General features: G+C 42.6%; 1 protein-coding gene across 1 annotated transcript; it reads right to left on the bottom strand.

Annotated features, from left to right (window-relative positions):
• Positions 1-728: 728 nt before the first annotated feature.
• Positions 729-9,328, bottom strand: HAS2 (hyaluronan synthase 2; the record flags this gene model as incomplete). The annotated part of the gene is made up of 3 exons (XM_080364300.1): positions 729-1,658; positions 3,721-3,822; positions 8,702-9,328. The coding sequence occupies 3 exons, from the start codon at positions 9,326-9,328 to the stop codon at positions 729-731; spliced, it is 1,659 nt and encodes a 552-aa protein (XP_080220426.1).
• Between the last annotated feature and the right edge of the window lie 2,569 nt (positions 9,329-11,897).

Here is an 11,897-nt window from a genome sequence, read left to right as displayed (position 1 = left end):
TTTCTGGTGTGAACAATATCAATTCAGCACAATTTTTGGGGGAGGAAGTAGGATTTTTTTCCCAAATGTGTTTAAAAAGACTAAAGAACAAAATGTTCAGGAGGCAGCTTTTTTTGGCAGATAGTAAAATATAAAATATGTGATTTAACAAAAAAGTTGGTTTAAAAATACACACACACAAATAATACAATAATATAAAAATACAGCTCAGCCAATGGCCTCTTAAAATTTACCTTTGGCATTACATTTGGCAGCCTAACAAAAAAGACCCTTCCTATAAACAGAACTATAAAAAAGAGAAGTTCATAAATTAGGTTGCAAGGGGTTGTAAGATACTTTTCTCGATTCTCCAAACTCCTTTCATTCCTGTCCACACACATAAGCATGACCAGTGAGGTATATAGAACGTAACACTGTCAGGCATATGCACAATAAAAAAGTGCATAAACATAGAAGTTCTCCCATTTTCTTGCGAACAGGTCGAAACTGTGTGGTTTGTGTTTGCCCCCCCTTGGCAATACAAAAAAATAAAATAAAATTTAAAAAAATCATTTTTTATTGTTTTTTTTTTCTTACTTTGGCAGGATGAAAATGAACCCAGAGGAATATAAAGGTCCTATTCCCAGCAGCAATGATCCATTTCCCTTGGCAACATTCGTCTGATGCCACAGATACTACAAGGTCGTTGGGTTGCTTTACAACTCTCTGGGTAACTTCCCACGGAAACATCATACATCTAGCACCATGTCAAAGTGTGGCTCTTTCTTCCGCCTGCCACATTTGTTGATAAGAGCAAAGTACAAAGTCAAAAGCATAACCCAGTAACATGCATAGAGTATTGTGCCAATGATGAGAACTGTCTGTGTTGACTCTGAAAATGGCTTTTTTGATTCCTTGTAGATAGTGAAAATTACGCCACCTAGGAGGATTGTAAACCAAATGGAGACTGGAATGAGTCCTATAAAATTAACTACAATGGTTTTTCTTCCTGACGTGCCCCACCCTGCTTTGTTTATCGTGGCAATTGCAAACATCTTTGCTGGCAGTAAACTTGACATGTACAACACTGAGTAGAGTGACATGAAAACCATGACAACGTTGCCCCTAAGGAAGCTGGCAAAGGAAGACTTTATCAGGCCCACTAACTGAACTGTCAGCAAGAAGAGGAGGATGTTCCAGATTTTTCCCCTGTAGAAGAGCTGAATGACAGTGGCGATAAGGAAGAAAGGAAAGAATCCAGTGATTACAGCTTCATAGGTCATCCACAAATGATGCTTGTGGAACCACATTGCATTATAAAGCCACTCTCTAAAGTACGATTTACTCCAGCGGGTCTGCTGATTCAGCCACCTGAGATACTCTATCGGTGTTTCGGTAAGGCACTTGGATCTAGCTGTGTATTTTGTTGCATAGCCCAGACTTAGCACTCTGTTAGTTAGATGTCTGTCATCTCCAAAGCTGCACTGGGAGCCCATAAATTCTTGATTGTACCAATCTTCCACGAATTCATGGAGTAAAGAGTTTCTGTACATTCCCAGAGGTCCGCTGATGCACTGTACACAGCCGAAATAGGACTGACAGGCTCTTTCTATGTTAAATGCCATCCAGTATCTCACGCTGCTCAGAAAGGATATCCAGGAATCATATTTGTTCAAAATCTGAAAAATACAAAAAAATTTCATTTTAGATAGGCTCTTGAGAAAGGAAATACACACATTAGATCAATAAAGAATTTGCAGAGACTAGAGCACCATTAGCCAAAATACAGGGGGAACCTTGCTCCTGTGTCCAGCTCATGACAAATCCAGGAGTTACCTGTACAGTCCAGGACACTGACAGGAAAGATGAGATGAAGACTTTAAAAGTCTATTCTACCAAAACATTCACTTTTTCCTAGCAACCTTTCCTCTTTTCCCCCACGAAACTTCTTTTCTGGCTCATTCTTCCTTTCCCTTCATCCCCAGTTAAGAACCTGCTGGTCTCAGCCTCTCTTGAGAGGAGATGGTAGACTCCCAGATGTGGCCTTCTGCTTCTTTCTTGTAGGTCTTTGGCCTACATTTTTGGTATCATAAGGCTTGCCCTAGAGGCTTGACCCTGAACTATGTCCCCATATCTGACATTAGGCCCTCTGAAGAGCAACCTGTTCTGATTTGTCTTCGCAGTACCAGCCATGTTATGTTGCTTCAAGATCTGTTGTGATACTCCAGTAGCATCATACTTTGGCCTGTATAAAGGTCTCAGTCATTCTCTTCTGTGTGCTCCAAAGCTCACCTGAAGCTCAAACATACACTTAAAATACAACATAGGAGTCTGAATGCTCAATGGAGGCATGAGTGCACGCAGACACTCAAGTCCATATTCCAACATCCATGTTCTCAGCACACACCTTGTGCTGGTGAATGTGGCAAAGGAGTGTGCAGCAGAGTGGCTGTGGCAGCTCTGCATCGATATCTTCTCAGTGTGGGGATTTTCAGGGGAAACTGTGGCCTCCTACAACTGGAAAGTGGTATTCTGCAACTAGAAAAAAATAAGTGGTTTGCTCCAATGGCCCTGACTTCTGTCAGGTTTGAAGGCCAAGGGCCCAACTTTTCTCTGTTTCGACCTAATTCCAGAACATTTTAGAAGAAGCAGGGCTCAGGGATAGGCTCAAGCCTAACTCAAATGTATTTGGTGTATGCTGGAAAGTGAATTAGGAAAAAAAAAAAGCCCAGATCCTTAATTTTAACCACCTTTCCTGCCAGAGGACATATCCTGCTCTTTCTCTGCAGATACTTATGAACCTTCTTCGTTGTCATAGTTGAGCCCATACTGTCCCATGCCAGTTGGACTCACATGTGTCTGGCTTCTCACAAGTTTAGGGTGAGTGTGATGCCTGGTTCATGGTGAGCCCACAGCTGAAAAGATATTCAAGCTTCTGTGGGAATCTTAATTTCTGGAGTTAAGAGCCACATGTCTGAAATACTTCTGACTACTGGGGCATTCATTAGTAAGTGCTTGCCCATATAGATGGCCCTTTCTCTTTTGTTTCACATAAAAGCCCAACTGAGTACGAGGGACCGATCCCAAGGCCAGTTGAAATATTCATATGCAATTTTCTTTATAAATTGTCACAGAAGCAATTGTATCAAAAGGAATGAAGAGCCTTTTGCTGTAGTTGTCAGCCAAACTCCACAATAGTGGAAATCCTAGCAAAAGTGGAGCTGGGCTGACTTGGGGGCTTTCCATTGTCCTGCCTGACAGAGGTGCAGAGGAAATCAAACAGCACAGAGAATGCATAGTGCACTGCATTGCAAAAAGGCTTTTATTCCTGACAATCTTGGTTGCCAGTAATAACATAATTGAAGTGCTTGGTGTGCTGGACTTGGCTTTGGGAGACCTGTTCTCAGTTGCGTGCTCTCCTGTAGCTTTTCTTTGGTACCCTGAGCAAGAAGTTATACCTAGAGATTCAAAGATGCCAAAACAGCCCTGAAAATGCCAGTGCCCCACTTTTCACTTGTATGGGGGATAATAATATCTGTTTGCTTTCTATGGGTGTTAAAACCATACTGTGCTCATATCTCATAGTAAGGGTTTCCGTTTAACAGATAGAAAGTTTAAGGTTTTATAAGAGCCTCAATAATGGTATCGCAGTATATTCAAAGCCATTCCAGTCAGCAAAATCTCTTATGGTGCCAGTAGTTTCTGCAACTCCTCTGCTACTCTGAAAATCATCGTACTCACCTGCACATCACCTCCAACTCCTCCAACCATTGGATCTTCTTCTAAAACCTTTACCATCTCCACTGATGAGGCTGGATCAAGCATGGTATCTGAATCACAGACCTACAAGTAAGAAAAAACAAGAACAAAAATGAGCTAAGGAGTATACTAGAGGAGAAAATAATCTGACTGTAGGAACTCTATATGCATATTCTCCTGGATGTAATTAAATCTCACTTTGGAGTCTGCATTGATACTTCTGTTAAAGGCCAATTGTATCAAGCAGCAAGGAGCGGTGCTGAACAAAACAGAGCACTTGTTAGTGCTGTGCACACAAACAATCCTCTCTTCTGTATCAGCTCTATTTGTTTTACTGGCACACTGAGCTGGCTCCTTTGAATAAGAGATATGCTCTCAGAGATGGGGCACTGCAGAGCAAGACGATGTTTGTGGGTATGTGGCAGATTCCTGCTAAGTCCTGACATAGGGTTTCTCCGCGTTGGCTGCATGGTTGGAGTACCGTGGTCAAATGCTTCCCACTGCCATATGAGGGAAGGAGCGAGAAGTTAAATTCCAGACACTTGTTATAAAAAAGAAAAAGAAAAAGTCAGCTAGGAGTCTGGGAAGAAACCTAATAGTTCTTTCACTCACAGAAGGCTTTAGCAATTCATGTAAGATATGTATTTTGGATTCCAGAACAAACTCATTTATAATTTTAGATGTGTGGTGTGTTATTATTAGTGCAGGGATTTGACATTTGATATATAGAAATTGTTTGCTATTTTCCTCTGGCATTCTTATAAAAAACGCGTAAAGCCAGAAGGAGCAAGTCCCGAAGTGCAGCGTTCCACAAGACCAGGGCAGAAATAGATGACACAGACAAGGCGTTTCAGCCACACAAACACTCCTAGTCAACTAAACACTGTGTACATTAGGAGCTAGCTTTCCCCCGGAGAGTGGGAGGAGGGCTCAGACTGGCTGGCCGAGGCAGCTGGCATCGCTTTCGTTTGCTCAGAGGCGAATGACACGGGCTGCAGCCTATTTAAAACAAGTGGGTGTCTCCTTGTCACAGCTGCCGCTGAAAGCGGTGCCCACATCGTGTGTGAGCTCATTTTGCAGCAGACGCCCAGAAACTGGGGCAGGGGAAGTTGTCCCAGAAACACCCTCCTGGCCAGCTGGATCCTGCCCTACAAATTCTCATACTGCTTTCACTTTAAACCCATATTGCATTCCTGTGATCTCAGATGGGGACAGCAGGGGCAAAAGTCAATAGCACTGCACGAATAACCTATAAAGTCAGATTCTGGTAAGGCTTCATATTGTGTATCCTAGTTTTGGTGTACTTTCATCCAGCCTTTCAATTCAACTTAAGGCCCCTTGCTCCAGGGGAGCAAAAACCTTCATGTGTATTCTGTGAAGGGTGAGGTGAGCATTTTGGGGCTCTACTATGGGCCCAGTTTCAGAGAGGAGGTAACCCAGGATAGTTGGGCTGCATAGCTTGAGATGCAGCTGAGTGTCTGCTAACATGCTCCTCCCAACACTCGCATGGAGGAGGATGAGAGGAGAAAGCCAATGGAAGGTCTTGTATTTCCATGAGGAGAAAAGCCACAAGCACCTCCAGCTCCTGCTAACTTGATGCATCCAGCACCTCTTCTCAGAGGACTCATCCTGAGGAGCAGCTCTGTGTCCTGGCCAAAGTGTTCCTCCAGCTTCGGTGGAAAGATGTCATCAGTGACAGCGGTGATAGAAAGGGAGCAAAACAATTATTCTGAAGAGTGGAAAAGATGCCTGTATTTCTATCTGGGGCTTCCTGGACAGACCTGTTGCTGAGAGTTTTGCAGGAGGAATCTGTAGTTTGCTGAGTATCCAGGGCTCAGGCAGCAGTACTCAACCCATTTCTTGTAACCATGAGTGGTTGGCTGGGATCAGCTCCCTCCCCAGCCTCTCTTTCCCTCTGGTGCCTGTCACTTGAGGCATTTTATCTATATGCATTTATCTATAGCAAAAAAGATCTGTCCAAGAGTAACACTGCTAATATGAGATGAGGAATACTGAAAACACTGGGTTTATTTACAAATTATCAGCATGTGTTCTGGGCCCGTCAGCACATTGAACATGTCTAGGTTTCTGGGGTAAACCAGAGAAGACATTATTTTCCGTCTAGACGAGGTTTTTGCAGGTGAAAAGAGGACATGCCCAGAGAAAGCCAGACACTTAAGAACCCAAATAAAACACACCAAGGTCTGCCCAGACAGGAGTAGTCCAGCACAGTCCAAGAGTCGATTTGCCATCTTTTCTCATAAGGGCTGAGTGACCTAGAAATTATTGCCTTGGGTCATAGACCCTAAGTGAGCTGGTCAGATACTTGTGATGTAACCAGTGGTGGCTTATCCAAGGTGCTCTGAGAAGTTCAGGCTGTGTTAGTCTGTTCACACAGGTACCTCCATCAAGTCAAGATGAATTGCACCCTGGCTGCTCCAGCCAGCTCCACACTGATGTCTGCCAGTTTAATTCCTCTACCTGCTTGCTTACACCCCCCTAACCTCCTCCAGGATGGAAATAAGCCTTCACAACAGTTTCAGGTATTTAATGCAATGCCACTAATAAGCAAGAGCTTATTATCTGCATTGTTCTGACTGCTTATTATTGCCTGCCCATAACCCCAAGGTGTCTTTTAAGAACCTTGAGGCCCACAGTTTCAAGGGTGGGCAATGGTGTTAACTGGTCCACTTTTTAAAGTGCTTGATCATTGATGTAGATTGTTCAGCCCTTAAAATGTCAGTCCTATTTAAAGTAGTTTACCCAGGGAACCCCCAAAAAAACATTTGGAAAATCTCATCTTTCATTCATTCATAAAACAGAGCCACAGTTCAGCTGTATTGCTTCATGTCTGTGTAGTAGCCAGGGCCACCAATGTGCTGCATTTCTAAAACACATGTGACTGTGGCATTAATCATTAGTGCAGCCTTTGGTGGCAGCTTGCAGCTGCATTACAGTCCCTGACACATTCATCAGGACTTAAGAGCCAGGTCAGGAGTGTTAATTGACTGAAAAATCAGAAACATCTCTTCCATTTTCTCAGTTTATGCTATGACTGTTGAAACACTTTTTCCAGATTCCCTGAACAAATGCAAGAGCTGGACTGAGGGAGGAAAGTTGCAATGAATCTGTTTCCTCTCTGCCTTCTCTCTCTGCAATCTGATACTTCTAAGCAAAGTGATTATAAAACCATGCTAATAAAGAAAATTGGCATTTTTATCCCATCTTAGTCCATCATAGCAAAGAACCAAAGTGCAGACAATGGAGAGCTTGAGCCCATTGTTTTCAGCGAATAAATCAGTCTCAGTTTTGGAAGTGGTAGGGGATGGGTTTTAAATCTTTGCCTTACTCTCCCAGCTCCAATAACAGAGCAGTTCCCAGCACACTTCAGTTTCTGCCCCTGCTGTGTGCAGAGGACTTGCTGCTCTCACTCCAGCTGCTGGCAGCCTCTTCACATTGCTCAGACACTGGGCCATGCGGGACTTGCATGCACACCCCAGCACAAGGCTGTGCATGGACCCCAGAAACATATCTGACTCAGCCACACAGCTGCCCCAAGCCAGAAAAGAGCATCTCACAGGGAGCTGCCACGCCACTGAAGGAGAACACTGGATGCTCTGCGGTCAGGAGAAGGTAGGAAGGGCTGATGGTACTTAGTTAAGAAGATCATATCATATTAAGAAAATCATCTCATAAGGGGAGACCTTATTGGGGTCTTTCTGTACTTTAAAGGGGCCTATAAGAAAGATAGGGACAGACATTTTAGCAAGACTTGTTGTGATAGGACAAGGGGTAATGGTTTTAAACTAAATGAGGAAAGATTCAGGTTAGACATGAGGAAAATATTTTTTACAATGAGGGTGGTGAAACACTAGAATAGGTTGCCCAAAGAGGTGGCAAATGCCCCATCCCTGGAGACATTCAAGGCCAGGCTGGCTGGGACTCAGCAACCTGATCGAGTTGCAGATGTCCCTGCAACTGCAACCTGGAGGGTTGGACTACATGACCTTTGAAGGTCACTTCCAACCCAAACTATTCTATGATTCTATTAACAAAACTGTTCTATTCAGTGGGATTAATCAAATGAGCCTTGCTAGCCTTGATTGATAAGGAATGATCCTCAGCATCCAGCCAGAGACCCTGATCCCACCCGCTTTCCTCCACATGTGACCTCTTCCCCTTCCCACAGTCAGCAGGGTTGTTTGCAGGAGTGAGGACTGCTTCCATGTGTAAGGCAGAAACATAGAAAATCTTTCACGGGATCCAAGGCAGCTGGAAAGAAATGTGTCTTTGCTGCTTTGGAAACAGGGAGAGAGGACCCAGCCTAATTCATTTTTAAGTGAATAGTGTCATAAGGGCTTTAAAGGCCAAGTCGTGGTGAGTGAGGTAATGCAGCTGTAAGTGATGAAGCAAAAGCTCCTTCAAGCTTTAGCTGAAGAAATCTTTCAGGCTGCACATCGACCCTTTTATTGAATACTCTGCACAGCTTTCAAAGCCTTTAAAATATCCCCACCTTTTTTACAGACTCCACCACTGCTCTGAGGTATTCCCTAGTGCCACTAAATACCTGCCTGTCTGCTTCCATTGAGGCTGCTAACAACCTCACAAAATAAAACCTTGCTGAGATCTTGTCTTACAGGAGCAGAGAAGGGGTCTTCAGGAGGCCACTGGCTTTGTCTGAAGCAAAACCATTTGGGTGAGGAGGCAGTACCAAAAACTGAGGAAGGATTTCAGATTTCTCCAGTAGCTGGTGCACAGATTTAACCTATTCACAGATAGGTTGACCATTTTAAAAAGTAGCAAAATAAGCTTTTAACGGTCAAGCTGTTTCCAAACAGACTGAAAGGAGCACTGTGTTCATCAGGGACTAGGATGGCCTCTAACATGCTGCACAAAATATACAAAAGCTGCTTTCTTTCAAAGTGTGTTTGAATTGGCACTGACCTGGTGCTCTAATACCTACCTGTACATAATCCACGCTTCTCCCCAGTGCTTTGAATGCTGTGTACATTACTTCTCTTTTTCCACCCCATTTCTGCATGATGCAAACACTTTTGTTGGACAGGACCAGCTGAGATACATGTTGCATGCTCTCTCTGTGAGACTCGTCTGTCTCACCCGGACCTTTGTCGTGGAAGTTATTACTCCAGATATAAGTGGCAGATTTGTCCCTACCCATGATTTCAGTAAAAATGTCCATCATGTAAATGTCATCTTCTGAGTTCCCATCAATGACCATAACAACTTTAATTCCAGGGTAGGTCAACCTTTTCACAGAAAGTAAACATTTTCTTAAGTAGTCAGGATCCTCTTGATAGGCAGCAATACAAAGGGCAACTGTTTTGTTCAGCTTGATTGGAGTTTCTAGCGACCGCTTCATTTTCCTGTGCTCTAGATAGGCAAACAGGCTTTGGATGATGAGATGTGATGCCAGGATAGCACCATAGAGTCCAAAGGAGAAGTAGTAGTTGTCTGTTTGGATGAACTGGTAACCCACAATGTAAGCAGCGGTGATTCCCAGCAGGAGGGACACCCCGAAGAGCGTAGTTCCAAGTATTCTCAGGATACATATAAACCTCTCACAATGCATCTGCAAAGAAGCATGGAAAATATTAGCAGAGCCACCACTTGCTGATATAAGACCTCATAAGGGATGTGCATGGCTTCAACATAGAACTCAGTATCAACAGATACACCCAGTGCTTCTGGCTGTCTCACAGACTTACTGCATCACCTTGCTCAATTCAACTTCCCTTGTGTAAAGTATGATTTAAAGACACCTTAATGTATCAGGGATGTTTTCTACTACTTGTAATATCCTCACAGAAGATTTTGTCTGTGTCAGGATCTTATTTTGGCAGCCTGGGCTTGCTGAATCAGATGCTCTGTCATACTACCCTGGGAGAGCTGGAGAAGGGGCTTTTGGGTCACCACTCACTTCACATGGTCACAGGCAAGCAGAACAGCTGAATGTCTGGGCAGCCCCTCCTCATCCCCCATCCATGTCATGACTGCATCGCACCCTGAATTGCCTCTGTCGCTTAGTTGTGTTTGCAAGAATATTGGAAAGACATTCTTAAAACAGATGTCTGAATGTATTTATAATTTTTTAAACAGATGTCTGACTATATTTGTAATTTATATTTATATAATCAGACATCTGCTTTAAAAGGTCTTCTCAATACCATTGCAAAAATGTATTATTCATACATTTGTGTACACAGATATATGCATGTGTGACCACGTGTATATAGCACTAAAGCCTGACTGAGATTAAGTCTGTGGCAAAAGTATGCACTAATATAAGAGAGCCAAGACTCCACCCTGGGCTGAGAAACTCATTAGAACATCAGTTGACTCTGACAACTCTGGGTATTTAGGTTACCTGACTGTGAAACCTTCTAACCTAAGCTCTGAGCTATGGAGGAGCTGGCTGGCATGGAGGGTCCTCTGGTGTTTTTGAGGCAAATGATGAACAAACGTGTAGGCATGTAGGCAAGCAGGCAGAATATAGTGTTGCTTTTTGTTGACAATCAAATTAACCGTATTACGCAACAGCTTTCTCAGAATTACAGGAAAGTTAATGACAATGTTTTATGTCACTTGATGTGTTTGACCTTAAGGACATAAACAAGATATCTGTTTAGGGCCAACCCAGCAAGCCCATTGTAAATTGATGAAACTCAAACACATGCTTGAATATTTTGCTGAATTAGGGGATCTCAGAGTAATGGACTTGTGTTTTCTTACTATTATTCATATTTTCCCTGCTGTTGTCATCTTGCTCGTCTGCTGATCATGTTAGTTCCACCATCTGTTGGCCAAAGCTGATGTTGGAATAGTGCTTCCTTACGTCATACGTGTCTTTAACTCTTTCTTGAAAAAATACTACCAAGCTACAGCAGCATATCTGTCAACAATTATATTTCTGTCTGAAAAGTTACAGGCTTGGAAAAAAACAGTCAACACAAAATCACTTACAAAATAAAAATAAACCAGGCAATCCTAAAGTCTGAAGTTATGACGACTATGCTTTTTTCCACTGGGGTCTTTTAGGGTCTTAAATTTCAAGACAGGAGGAAGCCTCTTAAATGTATATTTGGAGACGCTGTTAAAGAAATTGGACCCTATCTCTAGGACTTCCTTGAATACTTATGGCTGGGCTCTGACAGGTGGTGTAATCACCCACCAGCAAAAGGGACCGTCTCTGCTCTGGCCCGTCTGAAAGTCCTTCACAACAGGGGTCATGGAGAAGCCTAATAAAAGATAGTTTACACTCACCACCACTGTAGGTGAATTAAAACTCAGCGTCTAAAATAGATTCACTTTAGAAAAAAGATTAAGTAATGAATACCCTCTAGATTACCTTGAAGTCAAACAGCCCGTGTGTTTATTAATCCCTCAAGCAGGCAGAAGGTCACAAACATCAGGGTACATGTTTCATTAACGGGGTCCCATTTGGGGTCCACTACTTCTCTTCTCTTGCCAGAAAGAGAAAATTCCTATTAGTGAGTAGGGGCTAAAGTCTGCTAACATTAAGAATTATATGGCTGACTTCAGTGGGCCACTTGTATAAGTAGAGCTGAGAGGATTTAGATTAAGATCTGAGGTGTTTACATTTGACTGACTATATACACTCCCAAGCTTCTTTTATATTAATTTGCTATTGCTTTTTCTATTCCTATGAAGTGTTTCTGCACAAAAGGGAAAAAAAATGAAAGAAATGAATTCTCTGATCTTGTCATTACAGCACAGCTTCCCACCCTTGCAAAAAAAATAATAATAATAATAAAAAAATACAGCCTTTTAAGATCAAGGAATGGATTTCTGGTCTTAATAAAACAGTATTTTTTTTCTATCCTTTCACTGTCAACCTTGGGAAAATAAACTATGTTTTGATCTAAATTCCTGGCTTTCATCAAAGAAACTTTCCCCTTTGTATGTGCAATTGGGGTTTTTATATATCGTCTTTTAACTGACTGAATCTCAGAGTAAGTCTGGAAAAAGTTGCTCAATATTCTCAAGCTATAGCACGTGAGCTATTGATAACTTGCCCAGCAGAACTGATCTTTATCAACTTGAGCATGCCTAAACAATGGTAAAGAAGCCAAAAATTCTCCACCCTTCTCCAATAATTGAGACAAGAATTTAAAAGGAAA

Source organism: Nesoenas mayeri (genome assembly GCF_963082525.1).
Source record: "Nesoenas mayeri genome assembly, chromosome: 2".
Classification (NCBI taxonomy): Eukaryota; Metazoa; Chordata; class Aves; order Columbiformes; family Columbidae; genus Nesoenas; species Nesoenas mayeri.
Note: the sequence above shows the minus strand (reverse complement) of the source record. Positions and strands in the feature narration are given on the sequence as shown.